Source organism: Trifolium pratense, linkage group LG2 (assembly GCF_020283565.1).
Source record: "Trifolium pratense cultivar HEN17-A07 linkage group LG2, ARS_RC_1.1, whole genome shotgun sequence".
NCBI classification, from domain to species: domain Eukaryota; kingdom Viridiplantae; phylum Streptophyta; class Magnoliopsida; order Fabales; family Fabaceae; genus Trifolium; species Trifolium pratense.
In genome coordinates, this window is record NC_060060.1 from 4,975,632 (window position 1) to 4,996,921 (window position 21,290).

Below are 21,290 nucleotides of genomic sequence, written 5' to 3' on the forward strand. Positions count from 1 at the left end.
ACTCTAATTGATTAACTAAGGATCTATATTCTTAACAAATAACATATTTGAATACAATATATGTTATGGTTCGTATAGCAAGCTGAATCGACATTGCATTTAAGTCTTCCAGTTGCTGGTTTTGTCCGCTGCTAGTGTACTACATGCTAAATCTCTTCTTTTTTGCATCTTTGTCAATTCCATTAAATTCTCCCTAGCTCTTCTTGTAACCTCAAACACTGTTGGGGTTTTATCATTCCAACATTTTTGATTTCTCCTCCACCACAACATCCAGAGCAGCATAGCCATCTCACTCATGGTATGATTGTTTAATTCATCAAGCATCTTAAGTAACATATAATACAACCAGAAGCTGCTGCAATATAACCCTTAAATTAATTTAATAATATCATTAAATTAATTCTTATCAATTATTTTTTACTAGCCTTAAATCATGCAATAATATCATTAAATTAATTTTTATCAATTATTTTTTAGAAGAACTTTTATTAAATTTTTTTTGTCAAGAATTTTAAGTCATTAAATATTTTAAATTTTTTATATAGCCCGGGTTAATAGCCATACTATCCGACCAGCAACCCGCTCGTCCGACCAGTAACCCAGTGACTCGATGTCTTGAGCGGGTTGATCGCCGATCCGGAATTTAAAACTATGCTTAAACAATTGTCTTTACTGGGGTTTAATAACATTCGGTCCAATTTTAATTAGTTTATTATATTTGGTTTATAATGGCGTTAATAATAATCATACATAAAATCTTTCGTTACTAGATAATTTATTGACATTTTTTAGCTTATTATGTATAATATAATCATCAACCTCACTAAGGTATCGATTTCTCTTATCCTCACCTTTTCTAATTAGAGTCATTTAGGTTTTCTCACCTTCACTTGTCTTTATTGTTTGTTTCAGTCACTTAATTATCCCAGCCGAACGCACAATTTTCTTCCAAAGTATAGACAATCTTACGTAATTTAATTTAATCATAGAACATCCCTTTCTTTTTCTGTTTTTAAACTTCTTTTTTGTCTTTTTTGATTGTCCATGTTTTGATCTTGTCTAAGCTAGTCACTATTCAAAAATTTATAATTAGAGACTAAAATTACAGCCCCAATTTTTTTAAATGAAAAATCACTAGTATCTTTCACTACTAATTAATGTAATAAAAAATAGAGTCATGTTAAACCGTACTTTCAAGATATTTGTTAAGCATGTTAAAAAATTAAACTAAAGATAAAGTCATTATTAAAAAGACATTTTATATTTTTGAGATATTAGATAATTTTTTTTATTATTATGTTGTTTAGCATTTAAAAAAATATATAAATTAGTGAAATATACTCATAGACAAATTTCAATATTCCTCTCTATATAAATTTTGGTAGCTAGCGTATGAGATTCACAGACTCTTTAAAACAAAAAATAAAATCAATCTTTTCAGTAACCAAAAAAATAAATCAATCTTTTCAAATTTGGATAAATTAATTAGTGTCAACCTGTAATGCACATTAATAAAAGATTATGAAAATATTTATATATTGAAATTAATGTGAGTTCAAAGTTGAAACACACAATATGTATTTTTTTTCTTCTTCCGATTTGATGTGGTTCGGAGATCGGTTCTTGTTGGAATATGAATGATGAATTGAATGGATAATTTGGAGAGATTTGAGAGAGGATTGAATGGAAGAGTTTTAGAGAAAAGGTAAGTTTTTATTGATATGAAAAATAGGTACAAGAGGCTCTTTATATAGATAACCCCTTCAACAAGAAACAGAAAATTGAAACTAACTAACAAACACTAACCAACTTGTAACTAACTAACAATCATGCAAACAAACTCAAACTAACTAACTAACAAACTTCTTCTACAAGCAAGCTAACTAGATATGATATGATCATTTGAATTAATCTCTACAACATGCCACCTTAAATCAAATGTTCCAAAGACACAACTCCAATTTTGTTTCTCAATCCAATGAACCTGTCATGCTTCAAGCTTTTGGTTAAGATGTCAGCTTCTTGTATCTCAGTAGAGCAATGAGACAATACAATCTTCTTAGCAGCAACTTGAAACCTTATGAAATGAAACCTTGTTTCTATATGCTTGCTTCTGCCATGAGAAATAGGATTTCTTGCAAGATTGATTGCTGATTGATTATCAACAAGTAGCTGTATAGGTTCAGTTAAGTCAATTCCAATATCTTTGAGTAGAGATTCTAACCATAGGCCTTGACAAGCAGCAAAGGCACAAGCTATGTATTCAGCTTCACAGGATGAGAGTGCAATGACTGGTTGCTTCCTTGAACACCATGAGATTGGAGCATTTAGGTATTTGAAAATGTAGCCTGTTGTGCTTCTTCTATCAACACGATCACCACACCAATCAGAGTCTGAGAATCCTTCTAATTTGTCTACTGCATTGTTGACACACCTAGGAAATAAAATGCCATAGTTCATTGTACCTTGCACATATCTCATGATCCTCTTTACTGCAGTTAGGTGAGACTGTTTTGGAGTATCTACAAATCTGCTCACAACTCCAACTGCAAAAGAAAGGTCAGGTCTACTATTGCATAGGTACCTCAGAGATCCAACTATTTGTTTATAAAGAGTAGCATTCACTTCTTCACCAGTGTCATCCAATTCCAGTTTCAAATTGACTTCCATTGGAGTAGTTGCAGGGTTGCATCCATACATATTGAACTTTAATAGAATCTCTTTCATGTATTTCTGCTGATGCAATAAGATACCTTTAGTTGTATCTTCAAATTGTAAGCCTAGAAAATAGCTCAATTTGCCTAAGTCTGTCATTTCAAACTCTGAGTGCATCAATTTCTTGAATGCAGCAATATCACTAGCATTACTACCAGTGATTAAAAGATCATCAACATATAGACAGATGATTAACACATTATTGGGGTCAGAGTAGTGTCTCACATATATACCATATTCTACTACACTTTTCCTGAAGCCAATTTGAGTCAAAAATCCATCTATTCTTTTATTCCATGCTCTAGGTGCCTGCTTCAGGCCATATAGAGCTTTATTCAATTTATACACCATTCCTTCTTTACCTTTCATGATGAATCCTGGAGGTTGTGACACATAAACTTCTTCATCCAATGATCCATTGAGAAAAGCTGACTTTACATCCATTTGAGACAAAGACCACTTCTTTGCACTTGCAATTGCAATGACTAGTCTAATTGTTTCAATTCTGGCAACTGGTGCATAAACTTCATCATAATCTAGACCAGCTTTCTGCAAAAAACCTTTTGCCACTAACCTTGCTTTATGCTTTGCAACTGATCCATCTGAGTTGAGTTTTACTTTAAACACCCATTTCACTGCTATCTGGTGTTTGTTTGATGGTAGATCAGTCAGATACCATGTGTTGTTTCTCTCAATAGCTTCAATTTCTTCAGTCATGGCTTGCTTCCAGACTTTGCTTGCTATGGCATCTTCAATGTTAACTGGCTCAGTGTCAACAAATAATGCAAAGTGTACAAGGTCACCTTCTGCATCAATTGCATCATCAGCATAAACTTCACAATCTAGTAGTCTTGTGGATGGAATTCTAGTCCTCTTAGAACCAGCTGGTATAGTACTAACAACATTTCCATTTTCTGCATTGCCATGTGAACTTGTGCTAGCTCCATTATTTGCAGTGGTGATTTCAGCATCATCATCTATGTCACTCAACAATGGATTAATCACAGTAGTACTTTTACCTTTCCAATCCCAATTCTCTGATTCACACACTACCACATCTCTGCCAATTTCAATCTTTTCTTTCACTGGATCATATAATCTATATGCTCCAGTTGGATGATAACCAACCAGTATCACTTGTTTGCTCTTGTCTTGCAGTTTTGTTCTTCTTTGATCAGGAATGTGACTGTAGCATAGAGCACCAAACACTCTAAGATGCTTTACTGTTGGCTTTCTTCCACTCCATATTTCTTCTGGTACTGATTTGGTCAACCTTTTAGTTGGGCATTTGTTGAGAATGTACACAGCAGTGCTTGCTGCCTCACCCCACAAATAACTAGGTAGTGATTTTTCTCTAATCATGCTCCTAACCATATTCAACACAGTCCTGTTTCTCCTTTCTGCCAACCCATTGTGTTGAGGAGTGTAGGGAGCTGTAATTTCATGTTCAATTCCTTGTTCAACAAGAAATTGTTTGAATTCATTTGATGTGTACTCTCCTCCTCCATCAGTTCTCAGAATCTTAATGGATTTTTCACTGTATTTCTCAACTTTCTTCTTGAATTTTCTAAACACATCAAATGATTCACTTTTGACCTTAATCAAGTAAATCCACATCATTCTGCTGAATTCATCTACAAATGAAATGAAGTACTTGTTACCTCCAAGTGATGGTACTTCAAATGGTCCACAGACATCTGAGTGAATCACTTCAAGCAGATTACTTGCACGTGAAGGCAACTCTGACTTGAATGATTTTCTGCTTTGCTTTCCAATCATGCACACTTGACACACTTTCTCAGGAATCTTGATGATTGGTAGACCATTCACCATTTTATTTGTGCCCAAATCTTTCAAACTTTTGAAGTTTAAATGACCATACCTAGCATGCCAGATCCAGTTTTCATCTAGTGTCTCTGTTGCACTTAAACACATCACCTTAGCAGTAGTGAGATTGATTTGAAAAGTCCTATTCTTTGACAATGGAGTTTTCAGAATCAAATTTTGCTCTGCATCATATAGTGCTAAGACTTTGTTCTTCATCTCAACTTCAAAGCCTTTCTGAATTAATTGACCAAGACTAAGTAGATTACTCTTCATACCTGGCACATACAGTACATCTTCCATGATCACATTGTTTCCATCATCTTTGTCTATCACTAGTTTTCCAATTCCTTCTGCCTGTATTGTTCTATCATCTGCAAATCTCACTTTGCTTTTTCTTGTGGCATCTATCTCAATCAGCCACTCTTTATGACTTGTCATGTGATTTGAACAACCAGTGTCAAGAAACCAGTGATTACCTTGATGTGAATCTTCACTCAATGTGGCCATCATCACTTTTACTTCACTTTCATCATCATCATCAGATGAATCTTCTTCTTGCACAACATTTGCTTCTTCTTTGTATTTCTTTTTACCCTTTCCTTTGTTCTCCTTATTGAACCAACATTCTTCTGCAAAATGTCCTTTCTTTCCACAGCAGTAGCACTTCAAGTTCTTCTTGAATTTGTTAGGATTCACATTACCTCCTCCTCCTTTGTTTGAGGATTCAGCTTTGTCATTCCCATTAGAACCTGCAACTTGAGAATCTTTCTTGTTCTTACCCCACTGTTTCTTGCCATTCTTGCTCTTTGAATGTGCATACAGTGCTTGATTTGAATCTTTCTCAGTGTTAGCACTTCTTTCACTGAATCTTATTTCTCTAGCTTGCAGTGTGCTTAATAACTCTGCTGGTGTCACAGTTGTGATATCTTTGGTTTCTTCTATTGTGCAGACAATGTAATCAAACCTAGAAGGAAGAGATCTCAATACCTTTTCACAGAATTGTTGATCAGTTATTCTTTCACCATTCTGTGCCATTGGATTAGTGATTGTCCTCAACCTATTGAAGAAATCTTCAATCTTTTCGTCCTCTTCCATCTCCATGTGTTCATACTTTCTTCTTAAAGCTTGCAACTTCACCTTCTTGACTTTGTCACCACCATTGTGACATCTTTCTAGTGTATCCCAGGCCTCTTTTGCAGATGTGCATGTTGCAATCTTGTCAAAATTGACCTCATCAATGCTCTGATGAATGAGGTATGTTGCCTTGCAATCTTTCTTCTTGATGTTTCTGTGTGCAATTCTTTGAGCCTCTGTTGGATTATCCACAAGTGCAGTGACACCTTCAGTGATCACTTCTTGCACTTCTTGAAACCCAAATATTGCTTGCATTTGAACATTCCATCTATCCCAATTATTATCCTTCAATTTTGGTAGCTGTGTTGGCAGATTTGTTGATGCCATCATTACTCTCTTGATGATCAACAACTATGGATGGTTGAATCAGAACCAGCTGAATCAGAACCTATGCTCTGGATACCAATTTGTTGGAATATGAATGATGAATTGAATGGATAATTTGGAGAGATTTGAGAGAGGATTGAATGGAAGAGTTTTAGAGAAAAGGTAAGTTTTTATTGATATGAAAAATAGGTACAAGAGGCTCTTTATATAGATAACCCCTTCAACAAGAAACAGAAAATTGAAACTAACTAACAAACACTAACCAACTTGTAACTAACTAACAATCATGCAAACAAACTCAAACTAACTAACTAACAAACTTCTTCTACAAGCAAGCTAACTAGATATGATATGATCATTTGAATTAATCTCTACAACAGTTCTAACCTCAAGTGGTTCCAGCCTGCTCCGATCGCAGTTGCAGGGATCGAATATGTATTTATTTTATTTTTTTTAATTTCCACAATTATAGTGCCAAGAGTGACGTGCACATGATGCATCATATATCATACTTATTCAACATTTCTTGTACATATAAATATTGAAACAATAAAGAGCTATAACAACAAGAACAACATGTATCAACACCTTGCATAAAAATTCTCTATCAACTCCACCCCAAAACTATATAGGTAAAATGGATATAGATCTAAATTTCCAAAATGTTACAACAATAGGACTTCTTTCTTTAATATTCTTAGTTTATTTATTCCATTTTCATCCTTCCAAAGATGTTAAAAAGGGTAGAGAACCTCCCATGGCCTCAGGTTCATGGCCTATACTTGGTCACCTCTTAGTATTAGGTGGTTCCAAAACACCTCATAAAACATTAGGCACCATGGCTAACAAATATGGACCCCTATTCACAATAAAACTTGGTACACAACGTGCTTTGGTGCTAAGCAATTGGGAAATGGCAAAAGAGTGTTACACTATAAATGACGCCGCTGTTTCGTCTCGTTCTAAACTTGTTGCAATTGAACATATAGCTTATAATCAAGCTAGCTTTGGTTTTGCACCTTATGGTTCATATTGGCGCGAAATGCGCAAAATTGTTAGTATATTCCTTTCAAATCGTCGAATGGAACAACTAAGCCATGTTCGAGTTGCTGAAGTTAAAACTTCAATTAAAGAGCTTTTTCATGTTTGGTCTAGTAAAAAAAATGATTCTGGCTATCTGTTGGTGGAGATGAAGCAGTGGTTCACCCAATTGGTATTCAATATAGGTATTTACTATTTTAAGATTTATTTCATTTGATTATAGTTCTAATTAACTTTTTAATCTTATCATATTTAGTTCCTACAAAAAAAATCGATTTTTAGTCCTAAAACTTTAGTACATATTGACAGTTAGACAATATTTCAAAATTTGAATAGATTAATATCAAATATTAGCAACAAAAAAACTAAACAAAAGGATTTTTTTTATTTTTTTTTCAAAAAAAAGAAGCCAAAACTGATTATTTTATCTATTAGATTTTTATACTAAGGGTCCGTTTGGATTAGCTTATTTTTGACCTTATGCAAACAACTTATGCAATTTTTATGTATTATTATAAGTTTGTCAAGGTAGTTTATGATAAAATAGCTTATAAAAATACAATTCTCACTAGTGTGAACTTATAAAATAACATAAAACTCAATTTATATTGCATAAGCTGTTTGCATAAGCTTTTTTTAATAGCAAACAATGTGTATATATATATATATATAATGAACAAAGTGAGCAGTAGTACTAGACCCACTAATGGGGAGAAGTACAAAATGTATTCAACCAAAAACCAAGCAATCACCCATAAACTCAAAATAAGTTAATTCAAACAAATCCTAAGTCTAACTCATTTTTACAAAACTGATCAACTTATAAGGTGACGGGCGTCGTACACCTTCTCATGTCCAGAGTTTAGTGCATGAATATAAATGGTGGATGACTTGACCAATAAACTTTAATAATATCATATTACTATTTTTTATATTAAATCTAACTAATTTTTACAAAACCAGATTTGTAATGTGAAGAGTGTCACACATTATAAAAAAATTCATGTCTCATCTTTATTTTATGCGGGACTTGTGTTTTTCACAATAATATCTAATAAATTTGTTAACACGTAGTTTTCCAAACAATGGCTGGGAAGAGATATTTTGGTGACACAGCAGTGGTAAAAGAGAAAGAAGCACAAAAAGTTGTAAAGGCTTTGAGGTATTTCATGCATATGTTAGGGGTATGTACAATGGCTGATGCTGTTCCTATACTAAGATGGATGAAATTAGGAGTGAAAGCAATGAAAGAAACTGCCAAAGAATTGGACATAGTTTTAGATGAGTGGTTAGTGGAACATCATAAGATGAAGGGTTTGGTTGAAAAGGTTGAAAGTGACCAAGATTTTATGGACATGATGATTTCAATGCTTGATGGTGCCACAATCAATGGGTTTGATGCTGATACTATAAACAAAGCCACAACATTGGTATGTATGTATATATTTATATTTATGATTTATGATTATGTTACACTAACATTTTTGTCAGAAACAATGTAATACAAAAATTATCAAAACAAAATCCAATACATTTAGATGTAATGACGCGAGTCTTTTCTAACTTAATTGAGGTCCTAGATTCGATCTCTGATTTGGACATGCAGCAGCGTTAACTCGACTTTGTGAAATGACTTGAGAGGTGTAGGATAAGTGGGAGTTAGAATTGCGAAAGTGAAATACCACTACTTTTAACGTTATTTTACTTATTCCGTGAATCAGATGCGGGGCGCTACCCCTCTTTTTGGACCTAAGATTGACTTTAGTTGGTCAATCCGGGAGGTAATGTTTAGGGAGAGTTTGCTATTAGGTCCCACAAGACTTGAAAACTTAATCTCTACAGTTGCATGAATAGGATATCTGATTTACATTAAAATAAATTATCAAAGCAAAAAGAAATATTAGAAACTAATATTTATGATTATGTTGATATATATGCAGGCATTAATATTGGGAGCAACTGATACAAGCACAGTTACCCTTACATGGGTAATTTGTTTACTATTGAGAAATCCTCTTGTATTAGAAAAAGCTAAAGAAGAACTCAACATTCAAATTGGAGAAGAAAGATTCATAGTCGAATCCGACATAAATAAGTTGATATATCTTCAAGCGATAGTGAAAGAGACATTAAGGTTGTATCCTCCAGGCCCTCTCTCAGCACCCCGTGAATTCACAGAAGATTGTAATTTAGGCGGTTATCATATTAAAAAAGGAACTCGACTAATCACAAATCTTTGGAAAATTCACACCGATCCAAGTATTTGGCCAGATCCATTAGAGTTCAAACCTGAAAGATTTCTTACCACTCATAAAAATATTGATGCCAAGGGTCAACATTTTGAATTGTTACCATTTGGAAGTGGTAGAAGGATATGTCCAGGAATATCCTTTGGCCTTCATATGATTCATTTAACTTTGGCTAATTTTTTACATTCCTTTGAAATCTCAAATGGATCTAATGAACCTGTTGATATGACTGAAAATCTTGGAATGACCAATGAAAAAGCTACACCACTTGAGATTTTGGTTAAACCACATTTCTCTCATAAGTATTATGAAACTATGTGATCGAATCATAAGTAGAAATTTCACAAGGGTGAACAATGAGTGTTGTTTGAGATTTCAAATTAATGTTAATTCCTATTTTGAGTATACTTTGGTGAATATATTGTTGATATTTTCATCCAATCTTGTTTCAATGTTGCAAAAAAGTTAAAATGTGTGATTACAAATTAATTTCTAATAATGTCTAATGTTCACTCAATACTAATCGTGTTATTTGATTGATCGGATTCGTGAATAAATCTATTGTACTATTGCGAAAGTACTTGTTAAATTGCATTCTAACAACATCTAAGGTAGGAAAAAAAAAAGAACAAAAACGAACGAAGAACTATGCTCGAGGGTAGGCCATCCTTAGAGCATCTGCTGCAATGAATTTCTTCAAATCATTAGGCGGAGATTCGCACATCGAGAGCTTATCATCATTAGTCGAGCCCAACTTGGCGAGAAAGTCAGCACAAACATTCCCTTTCCTCATAGTGTGAAATATAGAGACATCCCAATCTAGCTTCAAGAGATCTTGGATGTTAGCTACTACAACGGCATAGCAGTGGTAATTGTTGTATCTCTTAGGCTATGTTTGGATTGATGGAGCAGAATGGAATGAAGCGGAATGGAATAAGATGGAATGGAGCCGAATGGAACATATATTTCATCCCGTTGTTTGGGTATTGTTAACATGATGGAACAAATTAAAACTTTTTTATTCCAATTTTATCCTTATTTTAAAATATTATTAACATGTAAAATTCATTACTCGTGAACTTTTATCTCCTTCAACACAATTCAACCACTAAAAAAGCTAAAATAAGGGAAAGAAGGAAGAATGGAAAATTCATCCTTCTGGAATAAGAATTGTGTTGCTTATGGAAAATAAGAATGAAAAATTTATCCTTCTGGAAAATTAATAACATGTAAAATTCATTTTGGCTGAATTGTGTTGTTTATTTTCTAATTGGTCTAAGAATTTAACGCGATTATGTATATACTGAGCAAAATGATAGGTAATTGAAATGATTATAGTAATTATAAGCAACAAAACTAAATTGGTAGACAAGATTCATTTATATATGAATGTGGAGAAAAGCTGGTTCACTTGGTCGATATGGTAAATGTTTAGGAACATGACCTGCTTGGCACAGGTTCAAATCCTAGCATTTGAGGTTGTGGTGATTCTGATGATCCTGGAGAAGAGAAAAACACAAATGCAAAATCGGAGAAAGAAGACATTTATTGGTAGTGCGTGATAATAAAAGAAGATGGCAAAAGAGTAATTTTTAAATTTGAGAGAGTGATTCCATCACATACCTCCCAAATTGGATGGAACAAAAATTGGGGGATATAGTGGAATAGGATGGAATACATCCCACTATGTTCCATTCCATTCCATCTTAATACTTTAAATCCAAACAATTGAATGATATATTATTCCATCTCATTCCATTTCATTTCATCCAATACCACCAATCCAAACATAGCCTTAGAAACACAACATTGTTTTCGAATCATAGTAAGAGTTCGAACTCAAATTCTCCATTTATACTGTGAATTTTTAACGGTTACATTTCATGTCGATTTAACACAAAAAAAAATTGAAAATTTTGAATTTGTCCTTACTAGCAAACAAAAAGTGACAAATATTTGAAAATATCTACTGTACTACATTTCCTTTTCATTTTCATCAGTAGAAAGAAACAGAGTCTCATTATCCATCCATGAAACTAAACTTAGCATGAAATGTTGCTTCCCGCACCCCACTTCCACACATTCATCACCCCTTCATCATCTTCTTCATTCTTCTTACCCTTTAATTTCCCAAAATCAAAAACCCTAACTCCCTCCAAATTCATCATCCGAAGTTCATCTTCCAATCCCCATACCCTCCCTAAATCCGCCATTCAACGAATCGCCGATAAACTCCACTCCCTCGGCATCACCACCGACCAATCCAATTCCAATTCCACCTCCACCGCAACTTCAACCGCTGCAGGTGAAATCTTCGTTCCGTTACCGCACAATATCCCGAAGCACCGCGTTGGACATACAATTGACCTAAGCTGGAGTACGCCGGAGAATCCCGTTCCGGTTATTGGAAAAGGAATCGAGAAATTGAGCAAGAATGAGGTTGAGAGACAGAGATTGGAGAGACAGAAAGAGAGGGAAGCGAAGAAGAGGAGAGTTCCGACGCTTGCGGAGTTGAGTTTGACGGATGCGGAGATTTTTAGATTGAGGGAATTAGGGTTTGAGATGAAGCAGAAGATTAAGGTTGGGAAAGCTGGGATTACGGAAGGGATTGTTAATGGAATTCATGAACGGTGGCGGCGTTCGGAAGTTGTGAGGGTTGTTTGTGAGGATATTTGTAGAATTAACATGAAAAGGAGTCATGATATATTGGAGGTAAATTTTTTTAACAAAAAGTGAAATTTTTATGTAGATTTTGTTGGTTTTTGCTTTGATTTCACTTGCTTAGATTGGATGGATAGATTGGTGATAATGATCAATGAAATTGAGGTGGTATTGTGAGAGATTGAATCAGCTTTCCATAGGCTCTGTTAGGAAAAAAATAGTGGATAGTGGGTGGTTGGTAAGCTAGCTTATAGCGAATAACTTATAGGTTAACTTAGTTTATAGTGGATAAGCTAATTGATTGAATTTGTAATGTTTGACAAAATTAGTAGTTGAACTAGCTTATAAAGATGAAATGACATAAAAAATATGTTTAATAAATATTTAATTTTTTTTGTAGTAAGATGACATAGGTAAAATTGAGAGAAAAATGGTAATCTAAAAGTTATAAGCTATAAACTAGTAAGCTCCTGAGAAAAAAGTGTTGCCAAACAAGTCATTTTTTTCTTTTCGATATGAGCTTATAAGCTATAAGCCAATAAACTCAAAATATCATTGGTTGTAAGTTGTAACTAACTAAATGTATCGTTGTTATATTGATGTCATACATTGGACACAACTCCGATATGACATGTAGTACTGCATACTAAGGAAGCCCGCACACTTTGAACTTTGATGTTATCTGGTATCATAGATATCAGTGTTGGAAGGTGGAAACCGGATTCAGGTCTAAAATGAAAGTACACATGGATATTTTAGTTAGTGTTTAATAAGTATAAACTATATCTACATCCTTAGTGTAAAACAATGAAAAACTGTAACATTTTGCTACAACGCAAACAAGTTTTTGAATAAATATTTTTTTGATCAATTTTTAGAATTAAATATCATAATGTGACAAGATGATAAAATACGATTGAATGTTTTATGTAAGAATTTGTTTACAGCTTGTTCACATCGTCAGGGTATAGTTATTGAGTTTTTAAAATTAAATATCATAATGTGACAAGATGATAAAATACAATTGAATGTTTTATGCAAGAATTTGTTTACACCTTGTTCACATCGTCGGGGTATAGTTATTGAGTTCAGTTATATTATTATATATTTGAACTTTTATACTGTATATATAACAATGCAACAATATCATAATTGATTTTATATCAACAGTAGCTCCAGTTAATTTTTTAAATATTAGTTTTTATTTGTCGATACAAGTTTCATGTATTATAGTATAATCTTATCCATGTTCCCTTTCATGTTTGTGTTTTGTAGGCGGACATATGTTAAGAAAACTTTGCTCTTTTTTTTTTCCCATATATATTGGGCTAAAATTGCTAGAAATCTCCCACAAAACTGTAAGTGATTGTACAAAATCCTATGTTGTTCAAACTGTGCAACACGCCTATAAGGTTACCAAACTGTGCATGTTGACTTCTTATAGCACCTCCAATGGTGTTGCATCTAAATTGGGATTGCTTAATTCATTTTTTATGGGCTCTATCCACATCAAGTTTAACAACTTTCCACAACAATGATGCAACTCTTATAAGAAATTAGTATGCGTCCTACAACTTAATGTGCTATTCGTGGAAATTATATTATAATGTTAAGAACCGGATAAGAACCTTGTAAGTAATTCCTATGACAGATGCCTTTATGGGCAAGTTCTCTGCCCATGCAAAAGCGATTAATTGACTCTACATTTAGTTTGATAGGTTGGGTGTGTCAAGTTGCTAGGGTGACTTTTTGCCCCCATTTTCAATTGATATATTTTCATTTGTAATTATAAAATTGTCTTCTTATTTTTCATATTATTGTTTCCTAGATATTCTGAAAGATATTGTAAAAACAAGATTTCCATTTGTTTTTCTTTCTATTTTTACTTCTAATTGACAAAATACCACCTTATTTTCTGTTTTCAAAGATTTGTACAAAAAACAAGTTTTTGGTTTTGAGAAAACATTTTTTTTCCATCCAATATGATTAGGGAGCCCCATGTACAATAATCTGATTATAGCTTATAATATTTTTGTCATTATCAGAGAAAAACTGGAGGAATTGTTGTTTGGAGATCTGGAAGTAAGATAATATTGTACAGAGGGATCAATTATAAGTATCCTTACTTCCTATCAGATGAAGTTTTGAGAGATGATAACAGTGGTGATTCTTTGCAACATATGGATGGCGATGCCTTGCAACATATGGATGATGATAATGAAAATTGCAATGAAAGAGAGAGTCATTCGTCTGAAATGAATTCAGCCACACATGCTGGACAAAGTTCAAACATCAAAACCGTAAGACCAGCTTTGGTACAAGGAGTTGGCACTCCCAATAAAGTGAGATTTCAACTTCCAGGTGAAGCAGAGCTTTTAGAAGAAGTAGACAGCTTATTAGAGGGCCTCGGGCCTCGATTTACTGATTGGTGGGGGTATGACCCCGTGCCTGTTGATGCTGATCTTCTACCTGCTGTTATTCCTGGATTTAGGCAGCCTTTTCGCCTACTTCCATATGGTGTGAAGTCTAATCTAACGGATGATGAACTGACCACATTGAAGAGACTTGGCAGACCTTTACCATGCCATTTTGCATTAGGTCAGTTCACTGACCAAATTTGGGTCCTGGGTGCATTTGAAATAACACATTTACAATTTATCTGAGCTTATCTTATGGCATGAGTACTTACGGAAGTGTTTGAGCGAGCTTATAACAGTACCCTATGACATGTTCCTAGTTTGTTTGAGCTTATTTCAATGTGCTCTCTAAAATAGCTTACAAAAACAATGGATAGCATATATGAAAATACAATTTATCCTAATTCCATATTCAATTATTTATAGGTAAGCACGTATGTGATAAGCTCTTATTCAGTAAGCACTTAATTTTGATTTTGTTATTTTCTTTTACAGGTAGAAACAGGAAACTACAAGGACTCGCTGCTGCAATTATCAAGCTTTGGGAAAGATGCGAGATTGTCAAGATTGCAGTAAAAAGAGGTGTGCAGAATACTAGTAATAAGATAATGGCTGAAGAGATTAAGGTCAGTTATCGTTTTTGCTTATTCTTTTCAAATATATGAAATTTTGCACTTATGGTTTAAATATAATGGTCAAAGGAACTGTATAACCTGCTTTTTTTGGTGCCATGTGTGTGATTCATGTAACTGCAGTTAACTACAACTTTCAATCAATGTTGCTTGTAAAAATTATTTCGAATATTGAATAGCAAGGATGTCAATGTCACCTTTGATGGTAATGAATTCCCATCTGAGTCATATGTTCTTGTGTTTATGTCATTGGTTGAAGTGAAGAACCTTGGATATTGTCATTAACTTGCACATCAATTTCAGCCCCACTTTAACATACATGACAAATTGGAAACTATATATGCTTGCAATTGCATTTGTCCATTTTGTTGGCTGTTTCGATTCCTGTAGGGAAAAAAATCAAGTACCTCATGAAAGTAATGAGTTGAGTTGTTTTATTTTGCACCTCCAAATAACAGTTGGAGAGTGTTAATCTCCCTTAGTAAGAATTTTTTTAATGGTATGCATTTTCTCTTTTCTAATGGGTTAATGAACCATAGACCTAATCCAAGTCCAATAATGGAGGTGAACAAGACAAGGATCAATTTTCACGTGAGGGTACAAAGAAACCAGAGGTCTGGAAGGTTTATTCCAAAAGGCAGGAAGAGGAGAGGGTGGAGAAAGTCATGTAGAAGGCTGAAGTGTCAAACACTGCTTTTGTAGCTGACCAAATGCATTCTATGCGTTTATGTAAATGAAATATTTGACTGTTTTGAGAGAGCTTAAGTAACAATCTTGTTTGAATTGAAGACTTAGGCCAAATTACAAAAAAAAAAAAAAAAGTAACAATCTTGTTTTGCATGTGAAAAATGATATATGTCATGCCATTATATCTGATTTCATTCTAATAGAAGATCCACTTCCATGCAGTATCTGACTGGAGGAACTATCCTTGCTCGAGATAAATATGTTATTGCCATTTATAGAGGAAAGGATTTCTTGCCTGCCGCAGTTTCTTCAGCAATCCAACAGAGGAGATATGATTTAATAAATAAAGTGAAGGCTGAAAACAGGTCATCAGTTACAGCCTCTTATCATTCTGCACAAAAGGATGTGACAATCCTTAAAGATAAAGAAATCATTGAAAAACGAATATTGACGAAGGCTGAGCTAGCTATTAAAAGGACTAGCATCAAATTGTCACAGGTATGATTTCATTAACAGGTTCCAATTTGTTGTTTTTGACTTGTTACTTTAGAGTTACTGGTTGTATAGCTTTCACATACAGGCGTTAGAGAAGAAAGAAAAGGCTGAAAAGCTTCTAGAAAATCTGGAAAGATCCGAGAGTCTTCAAGAACAAGAAATAGATAAAGAGGGTATTACTGAAGAAGAGAGATACATGTTGCGGAGAATTGGCTTGAAGATGAAGCCCTTCTTGTTGCTAGGTAACTTTATAATATGTTTGAAAATCTCAGTGATATATAGTAGGTAACTTTATAATATGTTTGAAAATCTCAGTGATACATAGTTGATTTATAACATGGAAGTTATTGATACCTTCAAAAGCTATTTAAAATATTTTTCTTGAATAAAATTTATTCGTGATAACCCTCTGTTAATTCTCAGGAAGACGGGGGGTTTTTGATGGAACAGTGGAAAATATGCATCTTCATTGGAAATATCGGGAACTTGTGAAGATAATATGTAGCCAAGGGACCCTGGAATCTGTCCACCACGCAGCTCGGACATTAGAGGCAGAGAGTGGTGGAATATTAGTAGCAGTAGAAAGAGTGATCAAGGGCTATGCAATCATTGTTTATCGTGGAAAGAATTATAGTAGGCCTGATAGTTTGAGGCCACAAACACTTCTAAATAAAAAACAAGCATTGAAGCGTTCTATAGAGGCACAGCGTCGTGAGGTAAACAATGTTATAATAATAGTAGTAGGCTGGTTTACATGAGCGTTTAGAAGAAGAAAAAATAAAATTTTATGTAATCTTTCTATAAGATCTTTTAAGTAAAAGTAAAGCTGTTTTGAATGTAAAATCGGAAAAGCACATTTTTAAATGTTTGAACTTCTTTTAGAATGTTATTAAAACCGAATTTTGTTTAGATACACAAAATTCTTGATCAGAAAAAGAACCAGCTTTTTTCAGTGTTTTTTTAAAGAAAAAAAGGTTCTGGATATAAAATTTAAATAAAATAAAATCTTTTTCATCTAGAAAAGAGCAAATCCAATTTTTATATGGTAGATTAATGTGTTAATTTTATTTTAAAGCGGTGCCTGACAGCCTCACAAGTGACTACCTCATTTTGGTGTGGATCTTCTTTGTCATTAATTTTTTATTTATTTTTGAAACAGGAATTGACTGACAATATCATATGATCTACTTATCACCATTTTATTCCTTTCAATCTTGCAGTCGTTGAAGCTTCATGTTTTGAAGTTAGATAAGAACATAAATGAATTGAAACTTCAAATGGTGAGTGGTCCTTACTTTTATTATGTTTCTGAAATACTTTCCCTTCAATCTCCATTGAAATATGTGAATTTATTTACCTTAATAGGTTAAAGAGGAGGCCAGCAGTAAGCAGATAGTTGAGGAGTTAAGATCTGACTTGGTGAGCTATCTCGCGTTGCTTCTTTAATTCTATAATAATCTCCTTCCCTCTTTACAAATATGAGATTAGTATTTTTGGTAAATCTGGCCAAAGAGGATGAAGGTTATGAAAGTGCAATACGTTATAAATGTTTAGGGTTAATGGCTGAACTCGACTTTTTCTTGCTTTTTTCTTTTAAAGCATGGACTATATAATAAGAACATATTCAATGTATCCGAGAGAAATTGCACTTCCCTTTAGGTGTGAGTGTTCTATTTAAGCATGCCATGGGAAAGACATTGGTCTCCCCTAGGGCAGTGAATGTTCATTTAAAACAATTAAGGTGTGAGTGTTCTATTTAAGCATACCATGGGAAAGGTGAGTGCAATTTTCCCAAGTATCTAATATTTGTTTCTATTAATTGTATGGATATGTGTGTATTGTATTTGAACACAACATAAGTGTCAAAGAGGTTTTTTTTTTCCTTTTCATTTTTCTGGAAGATTATAGTCTTTGAAATTTTACCCTTTTGTATAAAAGAACCACAGCAGAATGGGAAACTGTCTTCCTCTCACACTGAGTATACAAGATCTTGCTTATTTTTCTTGGTGTATGTTTGTATGGGAGATTTTGGAGGGGAGGGTTTATTTTTATTTTCTAATTTAAGGAAGTTACAAAATCTTAATAAAAATAATTTCAGTGTGATTTAAATGTTATATGATCATCTACTCATGTTATTCTTTTGATTTTTTAAAATCTCAAATGTATATCAAATTATAGACTTGGCCCTCCAACACCCAACTCTTTAATGTACTTCTAGGTTCACTTGTTCTTTGTCAAATTACGAAAAGACATCTATTACATGTGAAGAGATTACTTGCAAAATCAGAGGTAGCTGACTATAGGCATTGTTGCCCAGGTGCTTAATGAAGTGCAAAAGTGGCTCAAGTGGTACTGACTTGAGCTATTTCTATCCTTATGTGAATTACATATTTTGTGATGACATAACTAAGGCTACACACGTGATTTAAGAGAGTCTCATACTTTTAGTATTGGAGATGGGCAATATGAAAATTGAAAACAATGAGTATTTCAAAATAGTAGAGTTCGATAAGAATTATTATTCCAATGATGTTAGTGGTATTGTTCTCTATATAATGATTTCTGAAATATTTTTTGACGTGATTCAAGGCTACAGACAACCATGAAGCTAGTTCGAATTCCATAAATTGCAATTCTCCAAAAGAAGCTTCGGTTGACAATCAACAACCTACACAGGAGCAGCAGATTGATCTGATTGATAGTGGTGGCGTGCGTCAAGGTGAACCAGAATCCTGGGCTGGTTTTGTTCATCAAGAAAGACAGGCAAGCACGTCGTGTTTTGAATGATAAAAACTGAAATGTTTGTCAATCTTGTAGATTATCATATGGTTATAACAGGTTGCTTCTATCTATTTTTTGGTTATTGATATTGTAACATTAATGTGGATTTCAGTTGGATGAAGCAAGTGACTCTGTGGTTGATACTGGGCATATTGAGCTGATTGATAGTGGTGGAACCTGTCAAGGTGATCCAGAATCGTGGGATGGTTTAGTTCATCAAGAAAGACAGGCAAGCACATCATGTTTTGAATGCTAAAAACGGAAATGTATATGTCAATCTTGTGGATTATTATATGGTTATATCTGGGTTTCTTCTGACGGATTTTTGTTATTGATATTGTAACATTAATGTGGACTTCAGTTGGATGAAGCAAGTGAGTCTGTAGTTGATACTGGGCACATTGAGCTGCTTGCTAGTGATGGAACCCGTCAAGGTGAACCAGAATCATGGGCTGGTTTTGTTCATCAAGAAAGACAGGCAAGCACATCATGCTTTGAAGATAAAAATGGAAATGTTGATGTTGATCTTCTTCTGGATTATCATCTGGTTATATCAGGGTTTCTTCTGACACTTTTTTGTTTATTAATATGGTAACATTAATGTGGATTTCAGTTGGATGAAGCAAGTGAATCGGTGGTTGATACTGGGCATAGCGTCTCTGATAACAAAGGAATGGAAGCATCAATCACATCCAAAAGTGATCCTGAACCATCGGCTCCGGTGATGAATAAGAGTTCAAACGAGTTTCCTTTTAGATATTCATCTCTTTCCAACAGAGAGAGACTTCTTCTTCGAAGGCAGGCCTTAACGATGAAAAAGCGACCTATCTTCTCCATAGGTATCATTTTCATCTCTATTTTCCTTTTTTGCAATATTGTAAGTCCTATCGTATCTTCACTTTTTATTAGTCTATCTTTTAAGTTTATGCAATTTTGACAAGAGTTTTTCTTCTCTAGCATCTTGTGTTGGCTCCTTTATTTTGTGGGTTTATGCAATAACTGTATAAACCATGGCCTGTTTTATTAGGTTCATGGTTTCTAAAATTAATGCTGAAATTAATTGATGTCATCATCCTGAAATTGTTTTCATTGTGAACCAGATGGCTCTTATATTTATCTTGTATTTTCCTGAAATTATGCTAATTGGAAGGGGAACATTCTCATCTCATTGTTGTTCCATGGCCGTATTTTCTTATCAGGTAAGAGCAATACTGTGAATGGTCTTGCGATAGCAATCAAGGATCACTTTCGGAGGCTCCCTTTTGTCATAGTTAATGTCAAAGGAAGGGCAAAAGGGACCTCAGTTCACGAGTTGGTGTGCAAACTAGAGGTGCCTAATGACGAGATTTGTCCCCCTTTTCTTTTCTCATTGAATTATTCTTTTTTGTCTCGGCCAATAAATATTCTCCAAGTCCTGAAATCTGTTTTACCTATTGTTCTTGCAGGAAGCAACAGGTGGAGTTCTAGTCTCTCAAGAGCCTAGCAAAATTATACTTTACAGGGGTTGGGGGGCAGGAACAAATCCCCGCGCTAATTTAAATGATAGTAAAGTAGCTAAAGAAGGAGGAGCAAACCCGAGTGTGTCTCCTGAACTGTTGGAAGCTATCAGAATCGAATGTGGATTAACAAACAGAACATTGCAACTCGTTGCTGATCAAATATCCACAAACAGATTGCCATAAATCTTTCATCAACACTGTTTGTAATTGTATCGATGGTGGTTGTTCCGGTATGATTTATAGAAAGATGGAGCTATGTAGTCATCGAGAAGCCAATCGATGATAGCCAATGATTGATATTGAAAAATTTGAGGGTGTCATCGACGTTTGATTGTTGTGGCAAGGGAAAAACCGAAGAAGAACCGGAAAAGAAATATACTGCAACAAGAAATAGACAGTGGGAGAATCTTAATCTTGAAGCCATTCTTGTATAAAGCTTAAGAAAAATACTACATCCGGTTCTATTAACAATAAGAGCTTATGTCAAAAAATATCTTAAGTACTACTTTGTCCTTTAATATGGGCTTTTGTTGATTATATCACGGGAATTAATAAAGTAGTTAGTAAAATTAAATACTATGTTAATAATTAGAATTATCTTTTTCCTTCTAATTTAGTTTTAGTAAAAGAATTAGTTTATCTTTCTTTTATTTTTGGTACATAGAATTAGTTTATCTTTCTATCATATTTATATTTATTGTTGGTTACAGAAAAAATGCAAACCTGTTGATAAATAATTAATGTACTTCGTTTTTAAAGAGGAGCAGATGAAGACAATTTAACATTATTTGATGGTTGGAATAATTGATTATTCACATGTAATTT

The 21,290-nt window shown here is 33.9% G+C and overlaps 2 protein-coding genes across 4 annotated transcripts; both read left to right on the plus strand.

Annotated features, from left to right (window-relative positions):
• The first annotated feature begins 6,640 nt into the window (after nucleotides 1-6,640).
• Nucleotides 6,641-9,614, plus strand: LOC123906492 (cytochrome P450 82A3-like). Its single transcript, XM_045956414.1, has 3 exons — nucleotides 6,641-7,229; nucleotides 8,119-8,474; nucleotides 8,985-9,614. Exons 1-3 carry the CDS (start codon nucleotides 6,641-6,643, stop codon nucleotides 9,612-9,614), a joined length of 1,575 nt encoding a protein of 524 aa, XP_045812370.1.
• Nucleotides 9,615-11,265: 1,651 nt separating this feature from the next.
• On the plus strand, nucleotides 11,266-21,044 carry LOC123906493 (CRM-domain containing factor CFM2, chloroplastic). 3 transcript variants are annotated; one of them, XM_045956417.1, is made up of 15 exons: nucleotides 11,989-12,005; nucleotides 13,230-13,312; nucleotides 14,000-14,552; nucleotides 14,867-14,997; nucleotides 15,913-16,188; nucleotides 16,271-16,427; nucleotides 16,609-16,901; nucleotides 17,406-17,465; nucleotides 17,551-17,604; nucleotides 18,775-18,948; nucleotides 19,079-19,195; nucleotides 19,328-19,444; nucleotides 19,580-19,805; nucleotides 20,166-20,296; nucleotides 20,412-21,044. In XM_045956417.1, exons 2-15 carry the CDS (start codon nucleotides 13,238-13,240, stop codon nucleotides 20,646-20,648), a joined length of 2,601 nt encoding a protein of 866 aa, XP_045812373.1. In that variant the 5' UTR covers nucleotides 11,989-12,005; nucleotides 13,230-13,237; the 3' UTR covers nucleotides 20,649-21,044. The 3 variants fall into 3 exon arrangements, with proteins under 3 accessions (XP_045812371.1, XP_045812372.1, XP_045812373.1); XM_045956415.1 differs by lacking the exon at nucleotides 13,230-13,312 and having other exon boundaries at nucleotides 11,266-12,005; XM_045956416.1 differs by lacking the exons at nucleotides 13,230-13,312; nucleotides 19,079-19,195 and having other exon boundaries at nucleotides 11,267-12,005.
• Nucleotides 21,045-21,290: the final 246 nt, after the last annotated feature.

Coding starts and splice junctions, on each gene's coding strand:
- LOC123906492 (XM_045956414.1), top strand. CDS start 6,641: ATGGATATAGATCTAAATTTCCAAAATGTTACAACAATAGGACTTCTT. Junction 7,230..8,118: donor CCAATTGGTATTCAATATAG/GTATTTACTATT, acceptor GTTAACACGTAG/TTTTCCAAACAATGGCTGGG. Junction 8,475..8,984: donor TAAACAAAGCCACAACATTG/GTATGTATGTAT, acceptor ATATATATGCAG/GCATTAATATTGGGAGCAAC.
- LOC123906493 (XM_045956415.1), top strand. CDS start 11,346: ATGTTGCTTCCCGCACCCCACTTCCACACATTCATCACCCCTTCATCA. Junction 14,553..14,866: donor ACCATGCCATTTTGCATTAG/GTCAGTTCACTG, acceptor TTTCTTTTACAG/GTAGAAACAGGAAACTACAA. Junction 16,189..16,270: donor CTAGCATCAAATTGTCACAG/GTATGATTTCAT, acceptor TTTCACATACAG/GCGTTAGAGAAGAAAGAAAA.